General features: G+C 49.1%; 1 protein-coding gene across 1 annotated transcript; it reads left to right on the top strand.

The window, feature by feature from the left end:
• Positions 1-621: 621 nt before the first annotated feature.
• Positions 622-17968, top strand: CLN6 (CLN6 transmembrane ER protein). The gene is made up of 7 exons (XM_037911539.2): positions 622-799; positions 4059-4173; positions 5168-5266; positions 8137-8325; positions 8432-8487; positions 11441-11563; positions 14662-17968. The coding sequence occupies exons 1-7, from the start codon at positions 717-719 to the stop codon at positions 14948-14950; spliced, it is 954 nt and encodes a 317-aa protein (XP_037767467.1). The 5' UTR covers positions 622-716; the 3' UTR covers positions 14951-17968.
• The last annotated feature ends 437 nt before the right edge of the window (positions 17969-18405 follow it).

The raw sequence follows: 18405 nt of genomic DNA, 5'->3' as shown, positions 1-18405 counted from the left end.
TATTTACCTGCTAGGTTAGTGACAATGTACAACGCTCCCTAGCAGTTTTCTTCTTTGGAAACATATTTCTGACCCATCCGAGCACGAAATATCATTTTCAAACCAGATTTACACTGGTGCTAGAAACCCTGATCCCAAAGATCCACCTACGATAGACAAAAACAAGGAGGAGTCCTCGTGGCACCTGAGAGACTAAACACATTTATCTGGGCATAAGCTTTCTTGGCGCCACAAGGACTCCTCCTTGTTTTTGCTGGTACAGACTAACACGGCGACCACTCTGAAATCTAGGCTCGAGGCACAGTTTTGCAGTGGGCAAAACAGCCTCCCAAACCCTGGGCCAGAGGCAGGCGCGGTCAATGAGAAGTCAGCAGCAGAGGACATTTACCCCGGGCTCCTGCCACCCCCAGGCTGCAAGGCGCTGGACAAAGCCCGGGCAGGACAGAGGGGGCCCGGCCTAAGCGCAGGCTGGCTCCGTGGTCGTGGCAGAGCCAGGCATAGGACCCAGGAGTCCTGGGGGCCAATCCGAGCGCAGGCAGCGGCTGCATTTCACCCCCCCGGGCTTGCCGGCCAGCCAGCGTCCTCCTCCCGCCCTCCTTCCCCAACGCCGCCCCGCCTCCCGCCCCGTCACCCTCCCTCTGGGGCGGGCGCACGGAGCCCCGGGCTGCAGCCGAGGCAGATGCGAGGGGACGCGGAGCGGCCAGCGAGCCGGGCACATGCAGGGCTCGGTGCGGAGGCGGCAGTTCCCGCCGGCGGCCCCGGGCTCCCAGCAGCCGGGCGGGTCCTTCTACCAGGGCAGGTGAGCGCGTCCCCCGGGCGCCCCGGGAGATGGGCCGGGGGGAGCAGGGCCGGCGCCCCGGGAGATGGGCGCGGGGGAGCCGCCTGGCCGCGCGCCGCGGGGGAGCCGGACGCCGCGGGGGGGAGCCGGTTGGCCGAGCGCCGCGGGGGAGCCGCGCGCGGGGGGGAGCCGCCTGGCCCAGAGCCCTGCGCTGCGGCCCCCGGGCGAGGGCAGGTTCCGGAAAGCCCGGGCGCCCGGCTCGTTTGCACGGGAGGCGGGGATCAGCCCGCTCGGTGTCACGGGGCAGGGAGGCCCGTGCTTGGGGCGCGCCCAGCCCCATGTACCGCCCCCTGCTCCAGCCTGTGGGTCCCGCTCTGCGCCCTGCTCGCTGCTTCAGAGCCGCGAATCCCCCTTCCGCTCCTGCCCGGCCCGGGCGGGCCCCCCGGGCAGCCCCCACCGCCTAAGCTCTTCACTGCAGCAATTGTTGCCCCCGTTTCGCTGCTCCTGCCTGTCCTTCCGGCGCGGCGACTAACCGCCCGGGCTCATGGTGCAAGGGTCTAATACAGCAGGGTCTGGTTCGCTCTCGCTCTGGTTCGCAGAGGCGCAGGCGTGGTTATTGAATCAGCAGCCTTCTCTTTAATCCCCAAGGTCTGGCTGATTCCTCCAGGTCTGCAGGGCTCCCAGCTTGCCTAATCCACCAGAAAAATACTCTCCTCCTCCCGGCGGAAACAACGCTTCCTTCCTCCTAAAGAGCCCTAGATAATCGTTCCAGCGTTGCCCCAAAATACACTCAGACACCCTCAGGAAAAGCAGCCCCCAGCCTGTCGCAGGGCCAGCCTAGGAATACACAAGAAACAAGACGAACATTCCCCCACCTTCTGCTGTGCAAAGTATCAAAAGTAAATCTAAAAGGGCCTTTTGCTTTTCCCTCCTCTTGTTCTGTCACCGTACTGATCTGTCCACTCCTGTCTTTTTCTTCCCAAATAATAGTCACCGTTACTTGTCTGTATATATTGAATCCTACTTTCCTTGCACCGGAGATCTTAGGTAGAAGTTTTAAAAGCATCTATGAGAATTAGGAGCCTAAGTAGTCGCTGGTGCTAATAAGATTTAAGCTCCTAAACTGCTTACTTGCTTTTGAAAATTTCACTCTTTACCTCACTTTTTTACCTTTGAAGTGTCCTGGAGGCCTCTGGCACTATGTAGGTAATAAATCTCTTATACAGATACCGCCAGTCAGGGGAACACTCGGGACAGATAAATTTTGCAGCAAAAAAAAGAATCAAGCCCAAGGATCCATACTTCCTTTGTGACACTAGATCTGGGGCACAGAAGAAGTGTACATATTGAACTCAGCGAAGCATCTCCTCTCCGGCTGGAGAACGGATGAAAAGGATAGGCCATTTTATTAACGAAGACCTGATCTACCCTAGGAAATTAGCGGCAAAGAGTCCTGGGGCACCTTATAGACTAACAGACGTACTGGAGCATAAGCTTTCGTGGGTGAATACCCACTTCATCGGATGCATACACGAAGTGGGTATTCACCCACAAAAGGAGCGGGGGAGTACTTGCGGCACCTTAGAGACTAACCAATTTATTTGAGCATGAGCTTTCGTGAGCTACAGCTCACTTCATCGGATGCATCTGATGAAGTGAGCTGTAGCTCACGAAAGCTCATGCTCAAATAAATTGGTTAGTCTCTAAGGTGCCCCAAGTACTCCTTTTCTTTTTGCGAATACAGACTAACACGGCTGTTACTCTGACACCCACAAAAGCTTATGCTCCAGTACATCTGTTAGTCTATGAGGTGCCACAGGACTCTTTGCCGCTTGCACAGATCCAGACTAACATGGCGACCCTTCTGATACTAGGAAATTAGATCAGGATAATTGTTAAAAAAAAAAAAAAAAAATCCACATCCCTGAGTAACACAGTTAAATTGACCTGACCCCTGGCATAGACAGCTCTAGGTCGACAGGAGAAGTCGCCTCTCGGGGAGGTGGAGTACCCATGCCACTGGGATAACCCCTCCTGTCGGCATAGGTGGTGTCTTCCCTGAAGCGCTACCGCAGCACCACTGCAGCCTCTTACGTGTAGACAAGCCCAAAGTCTCACAGGACCACTGGCTACTGTAAAGAAGAAAAAGCTTTTATAACATTAGATTTCCTTTCCAATACCATCACTCTTTCTGTATTGCAGCTTGTTTAGAATATGCCCCTTTGTAAGACAACTGTCAGCCATTGTGAGCTGGACAGCTAAGAACTAAGCTTCAACATTAGATAATATTTTAGCATCTGATCTCTCGAAACAGTCTCAAGGGCAATAGGTTTCAGAACAGTGACATTAATGTAAAGCTGCTGTTTACCTCTAGGTGCACAAAGGCCTGATCCAGCTGTCGCATTCAAGGGAAGACTCCCGTTACTTCAGTGGGAGTTGGATCACAAGGCATGCTAACGGGAGTCTGCACAGGCAGACGGAGAGAACAATAACCCCTAAATTAGAAAATAAAGGTGGACATGTTTCCAAAGTCGCACCATTTCTTTTGCCATTCGAGTGGCATTGGGCTGCAAAGGAGGAGAGAAATTGCTGGGGGAGTAAGGCTGTGTCATGCAAAGTTTAAAAATAGTTGTATTTCGTTCAACACTTAAAATAAACACGTTCCCCAAAAAACGGCATACATGCTTATTTTTAGCCAGTAATTTTTTTTCACCAGTGTTTGTTGCTTTTGATGAATAGTGCTTTGCATTTCTGTACTGCCTCTCAACCAAGGATTTTAACCTTTGCTTGTTCCTCAGAGCGCAGTTCAATGGAGCTGCTTTGTCAAACAGCAAAGCGTAAGAGAAGCAGTGGGGTCCAGGGGATAGGGCACTGAACTGGGCGTCCATACACCTGGGTTTCAGTCCCAGCTTCTCCAGTGATCTGTTTTGTGACCTGGGGTTAGGTGCTTAAGTCAGACATTTAGGCACCGCTGCTCAGCTGGTGCTCAAAGTCTCCTAGGCACCTAGGTTTCTGCTGGTAGGCATTGCAAAGCCACCTAAGTCCTGATATTGCCCCCATCCAACAAGCTGCTTGGAGCTCTCACTCACACGTCTCATCCCCAGCAGGAGTCTCAAAGCAGGTGTTCCCCTGCCTGCTCTTCCACAACCCATTCATATCTTATTAAAATGGAGCCTTCTTAAAGTGCAGGACTAAAGGGTATTTTCTTCCCATTACTGTCAAGAAAGTGACCTTCTGGAAACATAAAGGGCTGAGGCTGTCTCTCCTATCTCGTTAATAGGCATGGGTCAGCCAAGAATGAAGACACGTTTAAGACTTCTCAGTTTCATTTTGACCTGTGGTTCTACTTCACTCTACAGAACTGGGTGTTGGACTTTGGCCGTCCAATAGCTATGGTGAGTAGGACAGCTTAGCTGGCAGTGCCAGTCAGCTGAGGGCAACACAAAGGGTAGGAGGATGTAGAAGGAAGAGATTTTGAGCAGTCCAAGGAGCAGTGGGTAAAATTAGTGGAACTATGTTAGCTAAGCACAGAGAATTATCCCTGCACACTGGAACCCCAAGGTCTAAATCCTACTTCTGCCAGAACAACTTAACTTGCATCTTCTCTGTTCTCTAGGGATGGTCTCTGATTGCGTATCATTGTCATCATGGTGCTATTGCTGTTGCCTGAGTTTCAATGACTGGTGCTAACTATACTGCTTACTTGGCAGAGCAGAAACCTCAGAAGTTTGGTCTTATCTCGGTACCAGCTTCCCTGCATCAAAATTAAATGGAGAGGCTGGTAGCATCTGTCACTAATACACAGTACATTGTGCCCACCTCCAGGAACTGCCATGTCTGAGAGCAAAAATCTCATCTATCTATTATGGCTGACTGGTTTTCACTTTCAAACTGTAATTTTTTTGTTGGGCTACATGATTGAAGATGACCCCAGTGCCGGGAAGCCTACAGAGTGTATTAAATAAGCAATGGATTTGGAATGGGCTTCTTAACAACCAGCCACGCAAATTAACAGCATTAGCTTTTGGCATTGTTGTAGGAGTAAGTGGATAAGGAGGAGAAAGAGCAGTGTGTTCTCATCTTATTTCAAAGTTCCAGTTTTATGGAGGCTTAATATAAATCAGAAAATGTCTCTGGAAAATTGATAGTCAACTGAGTTTACTTCATTAACAGCTAGTCAAAGCCAAGACAATCAGTTGGGATGGGATGTGACTGCAGACCAAAACTCATTCTCTTTCTTGTAATCACTAAACATTCAGCCAGTCACCGTGGGCTGCAGATATAAGTTATAAATATCATGCAATACTTGTATTTAAATCCGTTGCCTGCTCTACTTACAGGCAAGGTATTTGAAGGCTTACTGACATTTTGTTTTTCTTCTCTCCTCAGATTATTCTACCTTTAGAGTGGTTTCCATTAAACAAACCTAGTGCAGGAGATTATTTTCATATGGCTTACAATGTTATCACACCATTTCTTCTTTTAAAGGTAAACCTCAAAGCATGGACGTTACATTTTTGAAACAAACACTGGGTATGGGCAAAACCTCCAAAGACAAGAGGTTTTGCTGCAGGAATTCTTGAGGGAGAGTATGCATAACAACCCTGCTCAAATTCAGAAATCGCTTGCCAGGGGCCAGTTCCACCCAGGGTAGAACTACTCTGAAATGCTTATGGGGGAAAAAATGGCAGCTTTTAAAGAACAAGATTTTAACCAGCCTGAGGTAACTGTAAAGTTCATTTGTCTTCTGACCTGCTGAGGCTAGAAACATTTTTAGCGGTTGGGTAGAAATGTTTTCATTGTCAGTAACTCGCTGTGTGGGGGTAGCACTTCTCATTCTTATTAATTTCCCCGCCTATCATGAACTGTACCTCCAGGTTGGTTTCTCCTCTGCCTGTTCATAGGAACATACAAAGTGCCGCACTGTATCAGACCCATGGTCCCATTGAGTTCAGTAGCCTGTCTCTGACGGTGGTCAAAATCAGAAGCTTCAGTGGATGGTTTCATAGATTTAAAGCCAGAATGGCCCACTAGGATTAGCTCTAGTCTGACTTCCTGTATAACACAAACCAGAGAGTTTCATCCAGTAATTTTTGCATCAGCCCAATAACTTCTAGGTAAACTTAAGGCATCCAGTCTTGAGTTAAGACTTCAGGTGTTGGAGAATCCACCATATCCAGAGGTTAATTGTTCCAGTGGTTAATTACCCAAATGGGGAAAAGTTTGCATCTTATCTCAAGCCTGAATTTTTCTAGCTTTAGCTTCCAGCCATTGGATCATATGTCTTTGTCAGCTACAGTAAAGAGCCCTCTACTCTCAGAAAGCTTCTCCCAATCAGAACACGCAAGAAGCCCTGCAGTAAGCAGCTGTGAACATTTTGTGCTCAACCTTACTAGTTAGAAATTGAATTATGCCCTGGAGTGAAAGGTTTATCCCTTCCAAAAGTTTTTTTTGTAAATCCTTACCTTGGATATGTGTGTTATTCACACCAATGTCCAATCCCTTTCTGAATCTTGTTAAGTGCTTGGCTGCAATGGTATCTTGTGGCAGAGAGTACCATAGGGTAACAAAGCATCAGGTGAGAAAGTGTTTCCTTCCATCAGTTTTCACTTTCTGGCCTTTCAATTTAATTGGATATCTTCTTGGAATTTTATGAAAGGATGAATAGGAATGTCCAACCCAACATCTCTAGGTCATTCATTATTTAGTATACCTTTATCATGTCTTCTCTCATTTGTCTTCTACAATACAGCCCCTATCTTTTGCATCTGTCTTTGGTTGGAAGATTTTTGCTTGGCTCTTATCTGTGTTGCTCACCTCTGAACCCCTCTTTCTGACATTCATTAAGTCATTATAAAAAGTCAATTGAAAGCTAAGCTTTAAAAATAGATTGTCTTGATTATTACTATCTTTTGAAAAACTTCTGCTAAGAAGCTTATTATTGGCAGCAGAGAAAAGGGCAGGCAGAAGACCATTGTAGCTGATTTTCCAAGCTAGGAAGGAGAACTCAGCCAGAGCTATGGAGATGATCAGCTGTGTTTCCATGTGAAGCACCCTTATCAAAACTAGTCTTGAGAACTGACCTTTGGTGGAGTTTAGCTCTTCAACCAGCACTAGAGAGAAGCCAAGAATGCTTTCAGTCAGGAGGTGAAATTGTTCCAAAAGTCAGTCGGATTTGCAGCCACTCCAATGTTTTCCTTTAGGCCCTTGATCCCAGTCTCCCAAAGCATTGAAGGTCAAATTAATGCAGTCTAGAAGCCTCCCTGCTGTGGAAGCCACTGGTAATCCAATTCGGGGCATTCGTGCTGCTTTGACGTCTCTGTTACTGAATTGTCCTTTCTGGGGTGAAATTCAGCCCTGGGCAGAGGACCTGCACAAGATGCTAGTGATTGCCCCACCCCAAGGATTGGGCCATAAGAGCTTGAGTAGAATACACACATGGTCGTGGGCAGGTTCCCACGCAGAGGAGAATTTCACCCATAAAGTTCAGCTTGGCTGCTGGTAGCAAAGGGTTATTGAATTCACCAAGCAATTTGATACGGTGCTTTGATTTTTCCCTTACATTAGTGCAGAGTAAGGAAGCTTCACCTTCAGAAACAACTAATAACCTGAAGTATAGAGAAAAACGAGTCAAACTCCTCAGAACGCAGTTCAGCAGAGAGTATACGTCCAGCAGACGTCTGCACGAATTGAAGGCGGAGTTAGAGCATCATACGGTAACTTGGAGCCTTGCTGGAGGTGACACTCACCACTGGAGGGCACAAAGAGGCTTTCAGACAGAATCATTATGCTGCTCAGAGCAGGAACGACAGAAAGCCACAGCCGTTTTTCTCCTTAGGAATCGTGCTTTTGCTCGTGGCTGATGAATAAATCAATAGCTTTGCGTACTATTTTGGATCATTGACAGTTGCAGTGCTGGTGCAGTTAAGGATGGGCTGTCAGATTTGAGGCTAAAAATAAGGTGATTTATTTATAATTTTGATAGGAAAAAAAAAATCAATAAAACCCGTTTCTTTGGTCCCCTGAGCTATCTGCATCCCTGATACGGCAATAGGGGGAGTTAGGAAACAGCTTCTCCTCTGGGTAGTGGGTTCTATAATTGTCCAGCGGAAGATACAAGGAATGCCTCAGGGGAGCATCTGACAGGATACAGGACTGGACGGACCATGGCTCTGATCTGCTAAGGCGACATGCAGTTTGCAATGTTGTGTGGAATAACTTACTTGTTGGGGAGGGGATGGACAAAGACTTAAAGCTGGCATTTTACAGTGGCTAGACTCGATCGTGTTTTATTTCCCCTCTGTTTCTATCTTCTGCTTCCTGGTTCAGACACCCCTAACCAGCCCCTTGAATTGCAGCTCATTGAAAGGTCCCCTAAGACCCTGCCCAGATCAGTGGTCTACGTCAGCATCATCGTGTTTGTCATGGGAGCGAGCATCCATCTGGTGGGCGACTCCGTCAACCACCGTTTGATTTTCAGCGGGTACCAGCACCATCTGTCCGTAAGAGAGAACCCAATCATCAAAAACCTCAAGCCGGAGACGCTGGTAAGGACGATGGGGTGCGCAGCAGCATTGGTTTTAAGCTGCCTGGTTTTGTATACTACGGTAACGCCCCTGCATGCCATTCTAACCCTGCTTCATTCCGTTGCAGATTGATTCTTTTGAGCTGCTGTATTACTACGATGAATACTTAGGGCATTCAATGTGGTAAGTGATTTACAGCATGTCTGATAGCCGCAAAACGTGGCAGGAGATAAATCTGTTCTGTTCGCAGCTCGTAGGACGCAGAATAAAGCGCACGCTCTAGGAGACCTGGGTAGGCACATTCCCATAGCAGGTGCCAGTAGCACAAGCCATCCCTTTGGAAAACTGCCCCAGCCATTTTCACTTTGTCCCTGTCGCTATCCTTCCTCTGTCCACAATTCCAGACCACTCTGTGTTCTTGACAGCAGGAGGACTCTGTTCAGAGCCATGCTATTTTCTATATAGGATGAGCACTTGGGGCCCTTGAAACGGGCAGCTGTGTAGGGCTCTTAGGACGAGGAACATCCTTGCAGGCACCGGTCAGGATTCTGCAGGCTCACCGTCTCTCGTCTTTTTCCCCTTTTAATGTTCTTCCACTCCAGGGGTGTCCCACTGGGGCATGTCTACACTGCAGTTAGACGCCCGTGCCAGCTGGCTCGGGCTCGCAGGGCTGTTTAACAGCAGTGTAGACATCCAGTGGAGTCCAGCCTCTAGGACCTGCGAGGGGTCCCAGAGGTCGGGCTGTAGCCTGCGCCTGGCAGTCCGCACAGCAACGAAACTGCCCCGCAAGCCTGAGGCGGCTGGCACAGGCCTGCTGCGGGTTTTAATTACAGTGTAGCCCTTCCCCTTCGTGAGTAAGGTTGGACTTTGCTCCTTCAGCTGGCCAGAGGCAGTTGCCGTGGAACAACACAAGGACTATGCATCTGCAGTAGGCGAGTCGCTGCCGGGCCCGGGAACTAGTGCATTTCCCGACCCAGCTTGCCCTGTGTCAGAGTTATTGCTGAATGGTGCGGAGCCTCCACGGCTTGGCCCAGGCAGCCGGGTTCGCTCAGCATCAATCTTGGTTTTTCACTAGGCAAATCTAGGACCAAACAGGCTCAGTAACAGCAGGCGCAACTGCTCAAGGAGTTGCAGATCCTGCCTCAGCATGACTAGATGACCTCTCAAGATCCTTTCCCGCCGTACACGTCTGCTATTAAACCCTCTGCCTACCAGTGCTACAGCCCCTGAAGGCATGAACCGATCGACGTCTTTACTCCAAAATGAAACTCCCCTGTGTCAGTTCATTAGTGAAACTCCCTGACCAGTTTTTCCTTAAGCTAGTTCCCATCTCTTATGCCATATAGACTCTCAGTAACCTCACTAGCAACTCCCTGCTCAGGCTTGCATCCATCCGCTCTCAAATCAGTTGTGTTTCAGTTCACATGATCACAAACAACTGCTGGCTGTTATTAGAGAAAGGGCAGGACTGCTGAGTAAAACTGTGACTCACCCTTGCACATGGTGCGAATGGGGGTCTTGCTGTCTTCAAAGGAACACAGAAATTCCACAAAATCCTCCACGGTGCAAAACGTTTTGGCTGGCACTGCAGTAGCAATAACCTTGCCTGAGCAGCCCCCCACCCAGGGCAGGTTGAGGGACCCAGGCTCCCCACAGCTGCCAGCGTGGCTCTCCTCAACCCAGCTCCGGCCAGAGGGGCGGCTCGGAGCCACAGCCCAGTCATGATACGAGCCAGGCAGGCATCTGTGGGGAGCTGCAGCAGACCGTCCATCTGCCCTGGGCGTAGGGCCCGAGCAGCCCCTGTCCCTACCCCCCAGACCTTCCGCCCAGGGCAGGTGGAGGATCCGCTGCGGCTCCCCACAGCTGCCCACCTGCTCTTACCATCAGAGCCCTGTACGGATACAAAATGCGTATCCGCATCCACGCTGGTGTCCGCAGAAATGGCCCACGGATATAAAACGGATTTGCAGGGCTCTAGATATGAGCAGCCCCCATTCCTGAGAGAAACAGTCACTGCTCTGTGTGCATTTTGTCCTGGCAGTGGATTTTAGCATGGACCCCATAGTGTCTCTACTGCAAAAATGGCGTGAGGCCTCCTTGAACGCTGCAAATATAAATACTTTCACCCACAAGCTATTGTCACGTCACTGCAGTACTCGTTAGGGCTAGATCTGTGAAACAAGCAAAGTCAGTTTGTCTTAAGGAACACAAGTCAGCTGGCCCTTAACCAAGGCTCATTCAGTCTGTTTAAACCCCAGACTGGCTCTGCCCAGTGATGCCCGGCTTTTTAAACGCTGTCTTTCCAAGTGGCTCAATTTTTTAATAAAGTCCCTACGCATCCTATCAAGCCAGACGGTGCAAAAAAATGCAAGTGTCAGATGGGGAACTTGCATCACTTACTAATCAGCAAACTCTTGCTTGTCCTTTGAGAGGCAAGGACGTCTATTTTCCTTTGAAAGCACTTTGCACACACCCCATATACAATAACTCAGTGCCAGGGATTGCCAGCACTTTGCATCTCTTATCCGCACAGCTGTAATCTTGTGGCTACAGCGGTGACCACAACAGAGGGGGCTGTAGCATTACAATCAACACAGTGGCATGACCCTGAATGCAGACCACGCCTTCCCATTGGTGCAGTGTTTCCAGCTAGCCACTTCAGCACAGGCCATGGCCAGTTCGTGGGTTCACCGGAAGTGGCCCCCGTTAGCCTCACTCAATTTCATTTGCCAAAAGGATTCCTAGGTTTGGCCCAGGGAACTAGCTGATGGTAGCCAGAGTCTGAGGCAAATCTGTAGCTGCAGAGTAAAGGGTTTCAGCCCTTGCAAACTAACTCGGCTTTGGAAGGTTGTGAAAAGCCTCAGAACTAGGTTCAGACTCTGACATGGAGAACAGCTCTTCAGCTTTGGCTTGGAATAGGCCTACCCGGCTGTTTTTAGCCCCAGAGCGTGAGCCCCACCAGCCCAAGACTGTAGACCCTGGCTCTGAGTTGCTGCCGTGGGTGTGTGTTGGTGGGGGGGTTGCAGTCGAGACGTACCCTGTGAAAGGAGTCGTCCCATGTCTGTCTCAAGCCGGTGTGCTAGAATGGGGTTTTCGTTACTAGCAACCTGACCACAGCTTTCTTCTCCTGTCACAGGTATATTCCTTTCTTTCTCATACTCTTTATATATTTTACCGGCTGCTTCACACCCATTAAAGAAGAGAGCAGAATGCCGTTAGCCGCCTTGCTGCTTATGGGGCCAAGCAGCCTTTATTACTGGTAAGTTAGCTAAGCTCCATGTGCCGGTAAGGGACATAGAAAACTAGCGGATGTTTGAATAATGATGCACGTGACGAGATGGCTCAGAGAATAGGTAATGAGAACCGAGCTGGTACAGTAACTGCCACTGCATAAGACCGCCTCTGTATGAGACTGTGCCCCTCAGAGCAGGGTGGGAGACACGCTGGTGGGTCTCACATCAGCTATTCTGGGGACAGAGGCTCTGGGACAGGCACTGTCCAGCAGTTCAGCTCTCTGGTGGGAAAAGCAAATTGGTGGGTGCGGTGGGGGAAGTGAAAATTCCTTTATCATGAGATGCCATGGAGAAGTTGGCATTCCTGGCAGACAGAGCTGGCCTGGAGGAGCTTAACAAATGACTTAACATCCAGGACCTGCTTTCTGCATCAGAACCTTTGCTTTGGAGCTAGTGGGCTGTCAGTCACCTCTCCTTCCTAAGGGGAGCTTACATCACCACATGGGATCAACAATACAGCATCTCTTACACACACACACCCACCCACCCACCCCTGGTAGGGTCTGGCTGCCCTGCCGCTGGTAGTGAGCCTTGCAGCCCAGCTGAACAGACTCAAACTAGCACAAGAACAATAGCTTGGCCATGCCAGCTCAGGCTGGCAGGCCTTTGGGGCGTTAGGTGGACTTGAGAGCCCGAGCACCAGCCTAAGTCGCAGCGTCCACACTGCTCTTTTTAGCTTGAGCTTGAGTCTGTCTAGCCAGGCTGGGAGACCTGCTCCCAGCTGCAGTACACAGGTACCCGGAGACTATGCCCACGACTACACCAGACTTTCGGGTCAGCAGCCGATCCCAGCCTACACCGTAAATCTGCCTGGTTAGCATGAAAAACACTGAATGCTACTTCACCATCTCACCATCCCCTAGGAGTATTCAAGTGAGATTATTATGATCTCTCGACTTCGGATGTTCAGCCTTGATTTTATTTGCCGTATGCACAATCTGTAGAGCCTGGAGCATGCTGTGTTCCATGCAACTTCTAGGAATATTCACCTTTCCTGTGCAAGTCAATCAACAATAATCATCCAAAGTTATTTATAATAATGGAAATCCCCTTTTATCAGTCATCTAGGCTTTTTAATATATAAATACAAGTCCTCTTCATCTGCATGCTGCTTTCCTGCTCTGCCTCCTTAGCTGGAATAGCCTTTGGAGAAAGGGCTTATTTATTTCCCATTTTCATTATTCTCCTCTTTCCAAATGCTTTCCCTGATGGCGACCAAAGAGCTTGTCATTTGTCTTCAGAGATTATGTTCTCTCTTATCCAGATCTCTGCCCCCTGCCAAGATTGTATTTCATACACTAAATTAATTTTTTATAGTCAAATCAGCTTAATGGTTTAGCCAACTCTCAGTTACCCCATTCTAATTTCCTTTAACTACATCAGCCTGGAGTTCTGCAATTCCTGTTCTTTTATGTATTTAGGAATGGAAAAGATTTAAAAGCCAGGGGGAGCTTAATTCCTTCGCTTCTCCCTCCTCTCCGTTCCCTTTTTGGTTCAGATCTCTGTAAGCAGTAACCCATTTTATCATTCTGGTTTGGCTCTGTCCTGCCTGTCCCACTGTGATCTATTAATTAAGAGCTGTTCTATAAAGCCTCCAGTTAGTTTCCAATTTTCCTGATTCACTTTGCTGGCATCTCTAAGTCTCTCCTGGATCGTAGTACACAGCTTCGTATTGATTCACACCAAGAACCGGGGCATGACTAGATAGGAGAGATATGGAGCACTATAAATGCCCCCACAAAAAAGTTGGATTTATGGCATTCATGAAAAATGCCAGCCACCCCTTTTAAAAAACAAACTTCTACCTCTCATGGCCCAACCTCTACAATCGCGAATGCCCTGTCTATCCTGCAGGCTTTGCACTGATGAGACCACAGCAGTGCAAATCCTCAGTGTATACATGATGCACCAGTGCAAGTCTGGTGCACTGGTACAATCTGCTCTGCTAAATCACACTTGGGCAAGATCTGTTTGCACAGGTGCAGCACATCTGCATCAGGGTTTGCATTAGAGTGACTACCTCACAACGTAAGTACTGGGGCCTCGTGGATTGAGAGTAAAACTGGGACTCAGGAGACCTGGGTTCTATTCCCAGCTCAGCTACTGGCTCGCTGGGACCTTGGACAAGCCACCTCCCATCTATGTGCCTCAGTTTCCCCATCTGTAAAATAGGGTGAACGGTATATTGTAAAGCTATACAAGAGTGAGGAGATATTTATATTATAATATAGTTACACTGGTGCCAATTTCCTTAGTCTAGACAAGTCTCAAGTGTAAAGTGTCCTATTGAACCTCCCAGCCAATCAGCTTCTGCCCTGTGTGTTTCACTCTCACTCATCCGTCATGTTGAAGCTAGAATCTAGTCAGGTGGGAAGAGAGATAGCCAGTTTTAAAATCACATTCTGAACAAGGCGGGCAAACACATTGAGTTACTTATGGTACCAGTTACAACTTTTGGTTATTAAAACGGATTTAAAATATATAGTTTTCTAATTTCCACATTGAGAATTACCCTGACAAATGTAAAGACGCAGCCCTGCAGCTAAGTTTCATTTTGGCTGAACAAATGCGTTCTAGATGCGTAAGGCGGAAAGAGTTTTAAAATTTAACTTTGAGAATTTATGCGGCTCGGACTCTCCCTCACCTTGGCCAATGAAAGTCAGTTACTGTCAAGTTCCCGGCGTTGCAATGGCTGCATGAGGGAATGTTTATTTGAAAACATCTGTTCATGTATGAAATATAGGGAAGAGGCATGAGGCAGTGGTCTGAGAATGAGACTAGGAGCCAAAAATACTCCACTCTGATGGATTTTCTCTGGGGAAATCCCTTAATCCCCTGCCTCAGTTTCCCCAGCACTACATAATACCAGTTACTCACCGTGAAGCTTAGTGTTGGTAAAGGGGAAGATTTTCCAATGGTACAAGACACAGGTAGCTGCTCAGGTCCCACTGGAAGTCCCAAGTCTCCCCGCAAAGTACTTTCCATCCATCAATAGCTATAGACAGGCTAAGGATTATGATTGCTGCGTAGTCACAGAGGCACGAATGATATTTTTGCATTGCAGGTATCTTGTGACAGAAGGTCAGATTTTTATCCTCTACATTTTTACGTTCTTTGCCATGATGGCTTTAGTCATGCACCAGAAACGGAAAGGACTGGTCTTGGACAGCAACGGACTCTTCCTCTTCTACTCTTTCATTATTACATTGGTCTTAATTGGTGCTTGGGTGGTTTGGCTGTGGAATGACAAAATCCTCAGGAAGAAGTATCCTGGCGTCATTTACATTCCAGAGCCCTGGGCCTTTTATACCTTACACCTGAGCAATCTCCATTCGGCAAAGGAAGGTTTTTAAGCGGCGATATCTTCGGAGCGGTGGATCTCTCGTTTTTCCTAATGTGGGTGTGTTTCAAATCAGTTACTGACTGTGGTAGCTGGACCGTGTGCTGTACGCGAACCCAACCCGGGGGCGGGGCTTTGTTTGGATTGGAGGGGAGGGGTTAAGTCCGCTGTGAAATACTTACCCTAGTGTGTTGGAAGTTACTTTCCAAACCTGCCGTCCTACACGTTCTAGTTTGCGTTCAGTGCCGGTACATAACTGACCTTGGCGGGAGCGCTGACAGACTCCAGTCGGTATCCGAACAGACTGCAGAATGGCATGCTCCTGTCGTACAGTAAAACTTGTCCTGATCTAGCACACGGGGGGCATTTCCCCCCAGTCTTTGGTAAAGGGCCAGCCTTTCCTTTCTGAGCTGAACGGGGGAAGTGCTCTCATTCCTGGACCTCTGGAACATGGCATGCAATGACTTTAGAGCAGCAGTTCTCAAACTGTGGATTGGGACCCCAAAGTAGGTCGCAACCCCATTTTAATGGGGTCGTCAAGGCTGGCGGTAGACTGGCTGGGGTCCGGGGCCAAAGCCCGAGTCTACCATCTGGGGCCAAAGCTGAAGACTGAGGGCTTCAGCCCTGGGTGGCGGGGGCTCAGGTTACAGGCCCCCCTGCCCGGGGCTGAAGCCCCAGTTTTGGCACCCCCACGTCCCCGCACGGGGTGGCAGGGCTCAGGTTTTGTCTTTGGCCCTCCCACCCAGGACAGCAAGGGTTTGGGCGGGCTCAGGCTTTGGTCCCCCCTCTTGGGGTCGTGTAGTAATTTTTATTGTCAGAAGGGGGTCGTGGTGCAGTGAAGTTTGAGAACCCCTGCTTTAGAGAGCCCTCCTCCTCTGAGCCTGGCACAGCCGAGCGATCCAACATCTTGGCATGGATCATTGAATTCATCCCCTCCTCCCATACTACGCAAAGGCATCACGTAAGGGGCTGCACGGGGCTTGGAGGGGAAAGGGCAGTTCAGCCTACACTTGGTGGCTGCTCTTCCAGCCTGGAACAGGGGCTGCAACTGTGAGTGCCACTTACACCAGGGGTCATGGGCACTCGTGTATTTTAGACCCATGGCCACAGTCTCACCACCCCGATCCATGCACTAGGCTCTCCTATTGTGCACAGTTAATGTTAACTGAGAGAGAAAGTGAAACTAACCATCTTTGCACCCGTAAGTTACACATTCCTCAGCTGCTTTAAAGCAGAGAACACCCCCGCAACATGAACCAGGAACCAAAGAGCAGATGCGTTTGGCAGCTCACTGCGTTTCTGATCACAGGCGCTCAGCGGGTTAGGATTTAAGGGATAGCACCCCTTTGCCCCCTGGATCCCGCTGCCATGCACGGTGACTCTCGCGGGCTGGCTTTAGTTCCTCCTGCCCATTGTGGATTTGGACTTTGCGACTGTGCTGAACACTCTCAGGGAGGGAGACCGGCTAACACCACAGCAATGAGGGGCAGGAAGGATTGATCAGACCACCCCGAGCTAGTCAGGACTGGGGGTTAGGGGGCCTGCACAAAGGGTTAAACACCTCCCTGGGCTAATGACCTGGCTCACAAACCCTTCCCTTGCCCAGCTATTTCCACCCCACCCACCCTAATTTTTTCCCCCCAGCCCAGCTGTTCCCCACATGCTTGTACCCCTGGGTCTTTCCGCTCACTCCTCTCCCTTCATCCTCTTCCCAGGCAGGGTAGGAGCTGGTGTCTGGAGTGGTCTCTTTCTCAGGTCCCTCCTGGACCCTGGCATCCCCCAGAGGGGAGGGGAGGGGGCTGCAGGTCCTGCCTGGTATGGGGACTGGTGCAGTAGCGGGATTCTGTCTGCACCCCTCCCCTCTCCACTGCTGCCTGCTTACTCTGCAGGTGCCCTTCAGCTGTTCCCCACTGACAATACGTCACTATAGGCTTAAAAATAGTACCGGGTTTGAGGAAACTCCTGCACCGTAGCCGTCTATAACCTGTCAGGATAGTCACAACGACATTAGCAGGCTGAGTGTGTCGCTTTTGACTCAGTGACTCGATATGCTTCTCGACTCAGTGAGAATTTAACAAATAGGTTTGACTAGATTCCCGTCTCAGGACAGGACCGGAGTAGCCAGAGATCCTTTTAATCTCCCCTCCCACCCAAAGTCCTACCTTTGTTTCCTCACTCTCAGGTTATACAGTATTAATGCAGACTTTGATTTCCCTTCCTGGAAGTCTTTAACTAAATAAAGCAGGAATGACCCAGCGCTGCTCAGTTTTAACCTACCTACAGCTGAGATGGACTTCAATGCATATCTGCCAATTCTTCAGCATCTCCCCCTGCCTGGCAGCATGGCACGGGGCTCTCCAAGCCTGCCAGGTTCTGATCGCCATCTGTGTCCGCTGGTAGCAGTGAGGCTTGGCGACCTTCAGTGCCACGCAGGATCAAGACCAAAGGGTGTCTCTCTGCAGCTTCTTTGCTCCGCAGAGCTCAAGGGAAGACTCATTTTGCTGGCGGGGCAGCTTGCCGATAACTCTGTGATGTGAAGCAGGCAAACCTGGAAAGATAAGAGACGCTGGCGTCAGTTCTTGTACCTGGCAGCTCCCTGGTTCTGCGTTTCTTTTCAGGCGCCCCAAAATGGGACCTGTTCAGTGAACATTCAGTTGCATTTGGCAGCTTGTCCAGCACAATCTAATGACCCCTTGAGTTGAAAGTGTCTAGGCAAGTGTAGAACGTACTGGACTTTGGTGACTCACCCACGCTCCTTCATTATTTTTGCATGCTACATCCAGTCTGGTGTCTGTCGCACCTTATGTCCTTTGTAACACAACTCACTAATTCTCTTCTGATACTCAGGTAGCAAACAATGCAATAGGTGTGCAGAATCTTTATGAACTAAAGCTGTTTTTTACCTCCTGGAATTCTTTGGCTAAATCCTTGTTATTTATATCCGTCACATCGTATTACACCCTAGTGTGGCACAACCCAAGTGTAAATGAAGTGTTCTTCACAAAAACCCCAAAATAAAAGCATTTGTGTATGGCTGGAAGTAGTTATTGAACCAGTTCTGTTCTTTATGGGAGGTGGGTGCCCAGCTGGTTGGAAAAAGCACACAGTGGTGGTTCACAGTCAAGCGGGAAGGGCCTATCGAGTGGGGTCCCCCAGAGATCGGTCCTAGGTCTGGTTCTATCCAATATCTTCATGAACGATTTGGATAGTGGCATAGAGAGTACACTTATGAAGTTGGCAGACGATAACAAGCTGGGAGGACTTACAAGGAGTTTGGAAGACAGGATTAGAATTCAAAATGATCAACACAAACTGGAGAAATGGTCTGAAATAAGTCGGATGAAATTCAATAAGGACAAAGGCAAAGAGGAATAATCAATTGCACAAATACACATACAAAATAGAAATGATTGCCTAGGAAGGAGTACTGCAGAAAAGGATCTGGGGGTCATAGTGGATCACAAACTA

Source organism: Chelonia mydas, chromosome 10 (assembly GCF_015237465.2).
Source record: "Chelonia mydas isolate rCheMyd1 chromosome 10, rCheMyd1.pri.v2, whole genome shotgun sequence".
Classification (NCBI taxonomy): Eukaryota; Metazoa; Chordata; order Testudines; family Cheloniidae; genus Chelonia; species Chelonia mydas.
This window is presented reverse-complemented; position numbering and strand designations above follow the sequence as displayed.

What these genes read in the sequence shown, in the direction of transcription:
- CLN6 (XM_037911539.2), top strand. Translation starts at nt 717, where the DNA reads ATGCAGGGCTCGGTGCGGAGGCGGCAGTTCCCGCCGGCGGCCCCGGGC. An exon ending in GGGTCCTTCTACCAGGGCAG is followed by an intron (nt 800 to 4,058) that starts GTGAGCGCGTCC and finishes TCTCGTTAATAG; the next exon opens with GCATGGGTCAGCCAAGAATG. An exon ending in CCAAGCAGCCTTTATTACTG is followed by an intron (nt 11,564 to 14,661) that starts GTAAGTTAGCTA and finishes TTTGCATTGCAG; the next exon opens with GTATCTTGTGACAGAAGGTC.